The following is a 13,782-nucleotide window of genomic DNA, read 5'->3' as shown; positions in this document are numbered from 1 at the left end:
TGTAGAGTCACCCACAGGCAGAAAGAACAGGAAAGAACGAAGGAAAGACAAAAGAGGGAGTGTAAAATCAACCGTAGGTAGAAGGACGAGGAAAGAATGAAGTAAAGAAGAGGAGGGAAGGAATGGAGGGAGGAGTGGAAAGGGCAGACACCTGAGAGCAGCACTACATCGAGTGAGTGGATGTTGAGCGCCCCCACCTACCACAAATATATACTATATATATATATATATATATATATATATATATACAGTGTTCGTCAGAAGTATCAAGTGCCCTGCGTCCCTCCTATGAAACAAACCTTTCAACACTGAAAAAACATGTAAATAATGCATTATATTTACCTTTAATGCTTGGTAGGGTATCCTTTATGCTTCTTCACGGACCTGAGACATCGTGGAAGTGAAAGGGCGAGGTTCCTTAGGTGCTGGAGTGATATTTTTGCCCAGGAGTCACGAATGGTTGCTTCCAGCTTAGGCAGAGAGCTCACGTCCTTCCCTTGGAGATTCTTCTTTACGAGGTACCAGAGGTTTTCTATTGGGTTGAGGTCTGGGTTATTGCCTGGCTGGTCTTTCATGAAGGAGACCTCGCAGTCACAAAGCCAATTGGTGACCGATTTGGCTTTATGAGCAGGTGCACCGTCCTGCTGAAACACTCATGCACCTGTGAGCTCAAAGGACACAGGTAAATGATCACAAAGAAGCTCCAGGTAAATGTCCTGATTCACTCTGCAGTTCTTGGGAAGCACAACAAGTTTCCCCAAACCTTTCCTAGAGAAACAACCCCATACCATAAGTAAATCAGGGTGTTTAACTGTGCTCTCCATGTAACAGGGGTCAAGCGGGTCACTACCTTTGCGCCGGTACACGCGCGCTCCTCGATTACAGGTAACATAAACGTTGCCTCATCAGACCACAACACTGACCACCATTGGTCCTCGTCCCAGTTAAGGAACTTGTTAGCAAAGGCAAGCTTACGAAGTTGCTGGTAACGTGTAAGAAGAGGCTTTCTCACAGGCCTGTGACTTGTGTAACCAAGTTCATGGACTCTTCGAAACACCGTATGCACTGAAACCTCACCAAACACTTTCGGGTTGCTCTCCTTAATTTTCCTTGCACTCACATGAGGATTAGACTCCACTGCACGTTTTAACACATTAACAGACCTCGGGGAAGGTTTCCTGGGCCTACCAGACCACGGTTTCTTTGTAGGAACGTCATCACTATTTTCCACTCGAAGACTGGCACACCAACTGCGCACTGTCGATCGAACCACACCAACCAAATCACTAATTTCCTTCGTGGGGTGGCCTGCCTCCTTTAGAGCAATGATCTGTGATATGATTTCATTCGAAAGTTCATAGGTAGGGGCCATAACAAAGTGGCGAAAGCCAAAACACTGCTGGACACTAGGTAAAAAATGGCTCAAGAAGAGAGGGAGGAGCGGCAGAGTTCCTCTCTCTCACACAGTCCGTAGGCAACTGAGGCGGGAGCCAACCAGCGCGCAGTAAGGGCTCAAGCTGTGGTGACGTCATGTTAGCGGCTCAAACATCTGGCTCAATTTTTAGTACCAAAAAAGGGTGATTCTTTTTTCACTAAAAGTATTGCGCGCCCTGACATAGGCGCTCGATACTTCTGATGAGCACTGTATATATATATATATATATATATATATAAACATGAAGATTCCTTTCCCAGCATGGTTTTTTATTTTGGGGCTTCCCAGTGAATCTTGTTAAATTCAACCAGTTGCTGTGACGGATCATGCGTCGACGGATAATTGACAGCTTACTGTAATAAAAATAAAGGTCATTTCATATGCTGGGTGGTAAACATATAACCAAAAGACTCCTGATGGTCTAGTGGGGAACTCCAACTGGACAGTGCTTGTAAGGTTTTCCATTTGAGAGGTGGTTGGGATTTCTTCCTCACCTAATGCCACTCAGAAGCAAGTGAGGCTGATCATCACTGATGATAATGATGGGTGATTACATGTACAATCATGATAAAGAACATCATCATCATGATCTAATCCTGTGTTGCCCAATGAGCAGTATAGGAGCCCAGGGCTAGGCAAGTTGATCCTGACATTTGAGATGAGAGAGGCCAGCCTCACTCATCCCTGGGTGGCATTACATGAGCAATAAACTCCAACCACCCCTTGGATATAAACCTGCACAACCTCAGTCCAACTGGAGTGCCTTAACTGCCCACTAAACCACCATTTGCCATAATTTGGTTATATGGTTACCACCCAGCATTTTAAATGGTTTCCTGGTGTACAGGAAATCATTTGGCTTGTCAATCAGTGTAGAGTCACCCATAAACAGAAGGAAGAGGAAAGAATGAAGGAAAAAGACAGAAGAGGAAGAAAGGAAGGAAGAGAGGAAAGGGCAGTCACCCAAGAGCAGTACTACACAGAATGAGTGGATGGTGAGTGCCCCAACCTATCACCAATGATAAAGAACAAAACTGCTTTTGTCATCCTAATGTAGGGATAAGAAGAGGCAAAAATGACAAATTTGTTGTGCAGAGTTGCTGTTCCTTCAGCACAGCAACCCTCAGTTGTACCAATACAATATTGTTGACCAACATAGCACATTATTTTTCAGAGTACTGCTGATTAATATATCATCAATGATGAATGAAAGTCAAATTCTGATAAACCATGTATTTTGTGTTGCAACCCCAAGTGCCTACTACACCCTCAGGGGCCACCAGGCAACAATCTCACAGGCCAGGACAGGGCAGCACACGGGTACCAATGAAATTATAGCACTAGCGTGATATAAACACTGAACTGGTAAATTAAGTCCTATCAATATAATTAAGCCAATGATTAATAAGACTTGCACACAAAAAGTTAAGGTTACATCATTACAACAGGCCCACAACCCAATAGAGCAAACCACAACCCTGTGACCAATACCCTGGATTAAATCAAGTTCGAGTACTGTACTGTATAATTATGCTATGGTAGGTTACAAGTCCTGCACAATCTGTTTAGAGTTGCGGATGAGCCACGTAACAGAAATTAATGCTACCATCACTAAAAAACAAATTCATGGTTTGCAGCACCATATGAAACTCAAGATTATACATGACTCCTGGGCCTGTACTCTCATCAACTAAGGAGGCTACCTACCCTTGTTATTCCCCTTCCCCAATAAACCTTACTATTTACCTTTATGTTGGTTATATCTGTTTTAATATCAACAACGTCTGCATCAATAACATACAATATTAATGATACAGACATATATGCTGGTTAGGAAGAGGTACATGGAAGCCTTCTTAACAGATGGGAATAAAGCTCTTCATGATGTGCACAAAGGGGTAACCAAAGCACTGGGAGCTCTCACCCCAATTACAGCCTGATAGTCAGTCGAGATACCACGATTTGCTACCTGATCCTGGACAATCACACGCACCACCACACTGTGTTCTTGGCTCTTAAACCAAACAAAACAATAACAACAATAGCAACCTTGGTCTATGGGAATATTACCACAGTACTGTACTGGATTAGACAACACAGGGCATCCAAAGAGAAAAGCAAGCCCGACCGGAATGAAATGAAAACTGAGTATCCTAGGGACCTACTGGAATTGTCCTCCGTCTGTCTACCAAATTTATAAATAAAGCATGTACCACTGCTGCCTCCAGTCACAATGAAACAAAAAATTTCATTGCACATAAATTTTTATAGTAAACCCCTTATGTATCAATATAATCAGTATATATATGATGCTATAAAATAATCTTAGATATAGTGTTAGTTTCCTTTACATGGTACATAGCTGTCCTTACAAAAATAGAAGAAAAATCCAAACAAACCTGGCATTAAAACACCACTGGAATGAGCTTTGTAACGTGGTCTAGTAAAGTATGAGGACTGCTCCTTCTGCATAGATCTGTGACAGACAAAATGTGTCAACCTAAAGAATAATATATATATATAGATATATATATACTGTATAAACTAAATCAATGCCAACCAAATGCCCCCTACCCTCTGCAGCAATAAAAATAATAAAAAAACAAGGTGCACCGAGGATACAGAGGGTAACCCAGTGTGCCACCTAACCACCAGCACTACGGAATCTTGGCATATACTCTAAGCTCATGGCATATAAAAGTTAAAGCAATTTTTTTTTTTCTCTAAGTAGGAAGGAAAATGTGCCAAACTGCATCATGGTGTTTTTGTTTGTCCATTCTTCCTGCAAGACTTCACCGCCAAGGGCATCATTGCACTGTAAGATGCCACCAAAGTTATCTCACTTTAATACATATATACAGTCACAGTATTTGTCTTTTATCTACAGATAAAGCCCCAAATATGATAGTTATCCTTTTCGACAAAACAAAGCTTAAAAAAAAAAAAAAAAAAAAAAAAAAAAAAAAAAAAAAATCATGGTAGCATTTGGCAATAGGTGAAGATTGTTGTTCACAAACATGAATAACAATGTAATATTGCACCTCAATACAGTATATGCATGTGGTCCCAACAACTAAAACTATCTGCCATGAAGAAATTATTCAATTATTCCTTCTACAAAAAAAGTTTCGTACAAAATACAATTTTAAATTGAAAAGGTCTTCATGGCAGAAGCCACTTCTGTGCTTCTGGACACACAAACCCTGTGGCCAAACCTGGACGAGTGCCAATGTCAGCGAAACTCTTGCAGGTTTTATTGGCTCCTTGTTTTATTACTGAGTGGCACCAGCACCAGCACCCTGTAATCATAAAACACACAGTTATAGTTGGATACTTAACACTACTGAATGTGCAAATTATTTCATTCACAATTATTCATGAAAAGTTATTCTACTCTATATATGGTACTTTATTATCCTCTATAAAGCTTTAGGGATATGTTCAAATACAATAATATTAAACTGTCTCCTCTGAAAAGTGTACAGTACATTCATAAACCTTTCCAGTATCTGTTGTGCTTAGTAAAAATGCATCACACACTGTATGACCAAGGTTAGACCAAATATTTAAATTAAGTCTATAGCTTAACTCGATGCTGCCTTAACAATGAACCATGCAGTTGAACAATGAGAGAGAGAGAGAGAATGCATGACCAGTCACAGCCATTACTTAATGATTTTGTGAACCATTATGAAAATCTCAAAATAAAAGTTACAGGTAATGAATTTCCCGGAAATAATTAAATACCAGTCTTCTTTTAACCAATATAATGGCTCTTTCTCTAAACACAGTGGAATTACCTAGGCTAAGTAATAACAGATGTCACTGCTGCAAATGATAACTTTTCCTAACTCCTTCACTATGAAAGAGCTGAAATCATCTAAAGGTTAGCATGTGTACTGAAAGGGTTAAAACAATTTTAATTTTTGAAATGACAGTATTAACTTGCAAACTACAGTAATATGTCAGTTCTAATTACCTTACATTAAAACAGTCACTACAGACTTCCTGCCAAATGCCAATCACAGGATATTATTTATTCCCACTATCATAAACAGGGTGGATAGGATCCAGAAACAAGAAAATCAAAAGATACAAAAATGAAGAGTATTAAAGGATTCAAAATCCATTCACTCCTCAAGCCTTCTGAATTCTTAGTTCTGCCTCATAGGTGAAACCTACACTAAATGTGCTTCAAATGAATGTCATTCTAAATTACATTCTTTGTTCTCTCTCTCTCTCTCTCTCTCTCACACACACACACACACACACACACACACACACACACACACACAGTAAACTCTCAATTATCTGGCACATAGCAGTCAAGGGGGTGTCAGAAGGTGACGTACTGATGGAAATTGACATAATACCCTCCCCAAACACCTTCAAAGGAGGTTTAACCCCCTATAAAACCCTTTGATCGTATCATACCATTTATAAAGATTCCAACATGCTTGCATGTGTCAGCCTTCATCACCTAATGGTAGCTCTCCACACTTCTCATTCTCTGGCAGCCTTCTTATTCAGTCCCTTATCCTTAAGGTCAAACTCTGACCTCGTCCAGGTCTTGTTTGGTCTGCCCCTTGCAACCATACCCCCGATGTACACACATCCTGCACCCAGCTGTCATCCTCCATCCTCTCCATATGCCCAAACCACTTCAATCTACTCCTCCTCATCACAACACCAACACACTCAAGCACACCCTTCCTCTCAACTCTGCAATCATAAACTTAGCCCCTCAAGGCCTTGCATTCAAGGAAGCACTACACACCCATCTAATTATTGTTATTTCAGTACATCTGAGTCAACGAATATCCTCTTCCTTTACTATCCTGGTCTCGCTACCATACAGCATTACACTCCTAAAATGCCACATACAAAGATCCATTAGCACAAAGGGAAGCCCTCTCAATGTCAACAGGCAATAGCTCCCTGAACTTTCTTCAACCACTCCTTGCCCTAGCCACAGAGCTAGCACCAGTCCCAATCCCAAATAACAAAACTCTTCCAAACACTCAAGAGACTCACAGCAACATCAATCCTTTCACACCTGATAATCTCCACATGCTCTCCCTGACACACTGCACACATGAAATCAGCCTTCTCTCCCAGTCTACCTGTAATACCACTACATCTCTTATGTACCCACTTATCACAACTAATGCACAAGATGGAGTTATTTCCCACACCCTTGTGGCAAACCTTTGATCTGTACTGTAAAACTTCAAACAGAAAAACATCATCATCCAATCCTACATTGTCCCATGAGGAGTGTACGAGCCCAGGGCTAGGCAAGTTGGTCTTGATATTTAAGATGAGAGTGCCAGCCACACTCATCCCTAGGTGGCATTACGTGAGCAATAAAATCCAACCACCCCTTGGATATAAACCTTCACTGGCTCAATCCGCTTGGAGCGCCATCATTACCCACTAAACCACCAGGTGCCAAAATTTGGTTATATGGTTACCACCCAGCGTAGTACATGTAAATGGTTTCCTGGTGTACGGGAAACCATTTGGCTTGTCACTCAGTGTACAGTCACCCACAGGCAGAACGAATAGGAAACAATGAAGGAAAGACAGAAGAGCGAGTCTAAAGTCACCCAAAGGCAGAAAGATGAGGATGGAATAAAGGAAAGAAAGACAGAAGAGGGTGGAAGGAATGAAGAATGGAGGAGAGGAAAGGGCAGACACCTAAGAGCGCACTACATCAATTGAGTGGTTGGTGAGCATCCCCACCTACCACCCTTAAATACTGTAAGAAGCACAACGAAATGTCACTGTACTGTACAATGTACTGTAAATATACTGTACAGTACATCCAAACCCTGGTAGCAGTTAGGGCAAGGCAGACTAAAAGAGGATCAGCAGACCTAACCAAGCGTGAGGAGAAAGCCTGGTGAAACATGACTGACAGACATAAAATTGTTGTTACAGGGAATAAACAAAGTAGCAAAACTGATCAAGCCTGAAGAGAATTGGAAATATGGCCACCATTACTAGCAACTGAGCAGTGGCCTTGGGGGTGTAGGGTGGGGTGGGGATGGGGGCAGAGATGATGTGTTGTCAGTGTTTGGGAAAAGATAAACGAGGAAAAACTGCATAAAATATACAGAACGAGGGATATACATATTCAATGCTGAACATAAGAAAATATGACAGCGACATACAGGGAACAAATTAAAAGGAAGTAAATGTAACATTTTTGTCCTCCGATGACACGTGATATCGGGAGACATTCTTTTGGAAAAATTTCGTAATAACATCAAATGCAAGATACCAGAAATGCTATAAATATCTTAATATCCATGATGTAATGTTAGTAAACTGTGTGAAAAATACGAGCTCAAAATGAACCAAACTGAACACCAAAGGTAGTGTTTTAGGTGGCGTGCCTTATGACCCCAAATTTGATCATCCAGCTTGCACTGCTGTACTGTTTACTGAATAATAAACATGAAATTATAAAACTATAAAAGTAAGAAATCTGAATGAGATGAAGCCATCTACTATGAGACAGAATTCAAAGTTATGAGTAATGCGGCCAGGAACTTGTGCTTGGATGACATGACAAATGGCAAGGGGTAAACTTGAAAGAGACATACCTTTGAACTGATTGTGACTTAGTAAAGGTGTACTGAGGTGACTTTTCGAGAATGAAGCGGATTAATCAACAGAGTCAGGAAAACATGATTATGTAAAGGATAGGTTAGGCTGGGTTAAGTTATGAAAATTTAGGTTAGGTCTGGATAAATCAGCATTTATGTGGGCAATTTTGTAACCAAAAATGGTGAGCTAAGATGGCATCCGCCTGTCTGTCTTTGGTGCACCACCAGATGGCATTCATCTGTTGTCAACAACGTTGGGGATTGTAAACAATGACAACTTGTAATAAGCTGTTTACCAATTTGACGGAAATAGAAAACAAACTTAATTTACAAAATTGGTGATCTCATGTAATTTTTCTTTTTCTTCCCACATAATTTTAAAAATTCAACTCCATTTACCATGAGAGAAATTGACATACCTGAAGATGTGACAGACAGAGAGTTTGCTGTGTGTGTGTGTGTGTGTGTGTGTGTGTGTGTGCACGCGCGCGCACATGAACGCGCTTTACATTCCTATACAGTATTAAAACTCAATCATCTGAACAACAACAAATGACCTCTTCTAACACTTTGTCATGTTCTTTACAATTAAAAAATGGGGGGTGAGGGGAGGGGTGGGAATACAGCATACAGGAGCAAAATAAATACATAAATAAAAATACTGAAAGTTGCTTGGCTATTATTTATACTTACTGTATTACGTAAAGACTTATCCATAAAATAAGCATCCCAAGCCACTCTATTGCCACACACAACATCTGCCTGACATGAAATAAATTCAATGGAGATCAGATCTAGTGTATCTTTTTGTACTGCAGATACAACTCTTTCAAACATTCTAGTGTATCTTTTTGTACAGCAGATACAACACTTTCAAACATGCTTCTGGTTCAATGATTATCTGTTGCAGCCACATTAAAAAGCAACCATAACATAAATTCCAACATGCTTTGTGCAGAAGCAAGTACTGAACTGTACTGTGCATAGCTAAAGCCATGCATTATTTGTGCCCCTAGTTATCTTTTATGTTTTGGAAGCACAATCAAAATATGCTTCATTAATACTGTACTTGTAATTTTTTAAATACTCATACAAAGTATTGAAAGCCATACAGTAAAGCTTTAGTTACTGGGAGAACACTACATGCTCAAGGCATGTAGGTAACTACACACTGCTGCAGGTAAATCCACTATAAGCCTATCAAAATTTAAGATGGCTACTTAATTATATGGTATTTCAAATTGCTTAGTACCTGTATTATGATTACTTTAAAAAAAAAAAAGGGGGGGGGGGGGCATGTTTTAAAATTTGCTAAACTGCCCCATTATTAAGATCATTTATGCGGTTGGTAACCAAGTAAATGCAACAAACAAATGTAGTTAAATAGTGGAGTGTTCTTCCCATTATGTCTGCTGAAATTACTGCTTGGCCATATCACAAGCACTAGCTACTAATTTGTGACACTACTGTTTCTATTACTGTAGTAGCTTGTTCGGTTTATATCATTTGCAATCAATTTCAAATGTCATGAGAAATAAAGAAAATGCACCAGTTGGTATACTGTACGTAAAGTTCGGTATACAGCAAGCCAAATTCATTAAACTCAATGATATACTCCCTAGTATATGTCAAAGCCCCATAAATTCCATCCATATTTGTTTTTTTGTACACATCTACACATAACTTGTCATGTAAAAGAAATAATATTTTGAAGCAAGGCATCCACTGCAAGTACTTTCATTGTCAATGATGATTAGCTGATTTGCAGAACTTCACACATTTCTCATGTGGCAGGAAAGGTTTCCTACAATTATACGTACGCACACACGCGCACATGCAAGCATGCATGTATGGGTGTGTGTGTGTGCATGTGCATGCGAGCATACACATGCATGTGAAACAGAGAGAGAGAGAGAGAGAGAGAGAGAGAGAGAGAGAAAGAGGAATAATGTAGAACTAACACCAAACCAGAATATGGCTATATGGCACTATGGTAGAGGAAAGCTGGGTAGATAGATATATTAAATGTATGATATGATGTGCAGTAAGAAAAGTGATAATATTGGAAACAGAAACAGTGGAAGAGTCACCTAGAAAATCAGTATGCTGTAAGGACTGATGTAGTGAAGGAAGGAAGGGGAACGCTGCATGACATTGTCGGAATGTAGACAGGTAATCAAGAAAAAGATAACGGACAGTCATAGGGCAGTTACAGTGTGACCAGGTGGGATGAGGATAATGGCTCATCAAATGACCATGTGTTAGGCAGGTATGACCCAAGTGAAGACGAGCAAGGACTGTCCCACCAACGACTGGTGTGGGTTGATGTATGCCAGGGAAGAACAGAGGGTTTAACACTAAGAAGTTTGTTGTGAATCTGTTGGTTTCATGAGGATTGCCAACGATCACAGAAGAGGCAGGTTAGAAGAGGGAAACAATCAAAGACCGGAATGGGGAGGAGGGAGGAACTGGAGGAGAGAGCAGCAGAGCACAGCAATGAGTCTGCCTGTTCATTACCTGCAATCCCAATATGGCTAAGAACCCACCAGAAGCAAACAGACTTTTTTCTAAAAGAAAGACAGAACAGCCATTCCTGAATCTAGGTGATTTGAGGATGAGAAGATGGCATGGTGTATAAGGAAGTGAGCACACAGACTATCAGAGAAGATAACAGAGGTGGAAGAAGAGAACTTTGGAAGAGACTTCAGAGCAAAAAGAACAGCATACAGAATGAAAAGAGAAACCTGTACTTAACACAGGAAGGAAGAGAGAGAATAGCAGTGTCTCAGTTACACAGAGAGTAGGCCAGCATGCTCTCCAGTACAAATTTCTCTATCTACACCAAACTACATGCACAGTACACACTACACTTCCTATTCAAAATTCAACAAAAATGGCGTCTCTTCACCAAGCCTCGGAGTCCCAGGGGGGGGGGGGGGAATGCCCCCACCATCCGCCCCTCTCCCGGTGACAACTCGAGGTGCCTGGAACCACTGTCTGACTCTCTTCTTCTTCATTTCTGCAACATTCACGGCCTTTCCACTAACTTTCGCTCTGTTGAGCACCACCTCTCCTCCTCTAAACCTCACCTTCTTTTTCTAACGGAGACTCAGCTGTCTGAGGCAACTGACAGCAAACCCTTTTCTGTATCCTCCTACTTTCTCTATACTCATTTCAAAACCAAAGGTGGCTGTTGTGTATATATATGCAACGACTTATCTTGCTCTCGTGTTCCTGAACTCGATTCTTCTGAATTCTCTACACTCTGGCTTTGGCTTTCCTGTCATTCTCTGACTAAATATATCTGTGCTGTTTACTTATCCCCTAATTCTACTAACTACCAAAAATTCTTCGACTATCTTACTTCTACGATGGAACACATTCTATCCATTTCTCCTTTCTCTGAAATCTCCATTCTAGGAGATTTCAATGTTCACCACCACCTTTGGCTCTCCTCTCCTTTCACGGATCCACCTGGTGAACAAGCCTACATCTTTTCTATCCTTAATGACCTAGAGCAGCTTGTACAGCACCCTACCCGTATCCCTGACCGCCTTGGAGAGAGCTCCAACATACTTGACCTCTTCCTCACAACTAATCCTTCTGCTTACTCTGTTAATCTTTTCTCTCCGTTGGGCTCCTCCGATCACAACCTTATTACCTTAACCTGTCCTATCACTCCGGTACGGCCTGTGGACCCTCCAGGGAAACGTCGTCTGTGGCATTTTGGAGCCGCGGACTGGGAGGCCCTCAGTACTTCTTTGATTTTCCCTGGAATGATTATTGCTTCCATGGCCGGGAGCCATCTGAGTGTGCCTTGCGCATTACGGAGGTTATTCTCTCGGGCATGGAAGCATACGTTCCTTTCTCATATCCTTTGACTAACGCAAGAAAGCCTTGGTTTAATCACGCTTGTTCTAATGCTGTCTGCAACAAGGAGAGGGCCTACAAAAGGTACAGGAGCCAACCCACCCCTGAATCACATCATCTTTACATTTCTGCCCGGAATCATGCTAAGTCTGTTCTTCGCTCTACTAAAAATAATTTCATCCATACTAAATGCTCTCAACTCTCCAACTCGAATTCTTCCCGCTCCTTCTGGCACCTTGCCAAAAATCTTTCTAACAACTTTACCTCATCATCCTTCCCTCCTCTTTTCTACTCTGATGGTTCTGTAGCTATTTCTTCTATTGATAAAGCAGATCTCTTCGCACAGACTTTCTCCTCCAATTCCACCTTAGATGATTCCGGTGCTGTTCCTCCATCACTTCCCCCCTCTGACTTCCTCATGGCTGACATTAAAATTTCTTCAGTTGATGTATTTTCTGCCATCACTGGCTTCAGTATTAACAAGGCATATAGGTCTGATGGGGTCCCTCCTGTTGTTCTCAAGAACTGTGCTTCTGTGTTTACACTCTGCCTAGGCAAACTCTTTCGCCTTTTTCTGTCAACTTGTACCTTTCCTTCTTGCTGGAAGTTTGCTCTCATTCAGCCAGTCCCAAAGAAGGGTGACCACTCCCAACCCTCCAACTATCATCCAATTGCTTTAATGTCCTGTATTTCAAAAGTTTTCGAGTCAATTCTCAATAGAAAAATTTTAAGGCATCTTTCCTATCACAACCTTCTTTCTGATCGTCAGTACGGGTTCCGTCAGGGACGCTCCACTGGCGATCTTCTCACCTACCTTTCAGACTCCTGGTCATCCTCCTTTTGGGACTTTGGCGAAAGCTTTGCCATTGCACCTGACATCTCAAAGGCTTTCGATCGAGTCTGGCATAAATCTTTAATTTCCAAACTGCCCTCCTACGATTTCTATCCTTCTATCTGTGCCTTCATCGCTAGCTTCCTTTCTGGTCGTTCTATAGCCGCTGTTGTAGACGGCCATCGTTCTTCTCCTAGATCTATCAACAGTGGTGTTCCTCAGGGCTCTGTCCTATCACCAACTCTCTTCCTTTTATTCATCAATGATCTTCTAAACTGTACATCTAACCCTATCCACTCATACGCTGATGACTCCACCCTTCACCTTTCCATTTGATTCCCACAACGTCCATCTCAACAGTTACTTCAACAAACAAGGGATGAGGCTATGGCACACCTAATGTCTGACTTGGCTCGTATCTCTGACTGGGTAAAAATAATATGGCTGTTTTTAATGCATCAAAGACTCAGTTCTTACACCGATCAACCCAACAAAATCTTCCACAGGTATACCCACTAATGTTTAAATAATATTCAGCTTAATCCTGCATCATCCTTGAACATGCTTGGGGTTTCATTTGCTCAGGACTTATCTTGTAAAATCTGCTTCCAAGAGATTGGGTGTGCTAAGCCGACTCCGCTCTTTCTTTACCCCTGCACAATTGTTGACTCTATACAGGGGTTTTATCCGCCCCTGTGTGGAGTACAACTCTCATGTGTGGGAAGGCTCCCCACATACAGCTCTTCTCAATAGGGTGGAGTCATCAAAGGCTTTTCCTCTCATTAACTCTCCTCCTCTTAATGACTCCCTTCAACCTCTGTCTCTTCGCCGCACTGTTGCATCTTTATCTATTTTCTATCGCTACTTTAATGGTCACTGCTCCTCTGAACTGTCTGCTTGCATTCCTCCACCTCTAAGACGGGCGCGTAGCACCCGTCTGGCAGCAAACTCTCATCCCTTTTCTGTCCAACTCTCTAATGCAAGAGTTAACCATTTCTCCCAGTCTTTCATTTATGCAACAGGTCAGCTCT

The 13,782-nt window shown here is 41.4% G+C and overlaps 1 protein-coding gene across 8 annotated transcripts in view; it reads right to left on the bottom strand.

Annotated features, from left to right (window-relative positions):
- Positions 1–4,400: 4,400 nt before the first annotated feature.
- The window catches only part of LOC145412514 (uncharacterized), a 194,042-nt gene continuing 184,660 nt past the window's right edge, over positions 4,401–13,782 (bottom strand). For all 8 annotated transcript variants that reach the window (XM_080282401.1, XM_080282402.1, XM_080282405.1 and 5 more), the window contains one exon: positions 4,401–4,734. Coding sequence is in view for 4 of the 8 variants with exons in the window: in XM_080282402.1 (XP_080138528.1) it covers positions 4,708–4,734 (27 nt within the window). In the remaining 4 variants the exon portion in view is untranslated. The remainder of the gene's footprint in view (positions 4,735–13,782) is intronic.

The sequence above is a fragment of the Coenobita brevimanus genome, chromosome 93 (genome assembly GCF_032717465.1).
Source record: "Coenobita brevimanus isolate Jiangsu-jjx chromosome 93, ASM3271746v2, whole genome shotgun sequence".
NCBI lineage: Eukaryota > Metazoa > Arthropoda > Malacostraca > Decapoda > Coenobitidae > Coenobita > Coenobita brevimanus.
Note: the sequence above shows the minus strand (reverse complement) of the source record. Positions and strands in the feature narration are given on the sequence as shown.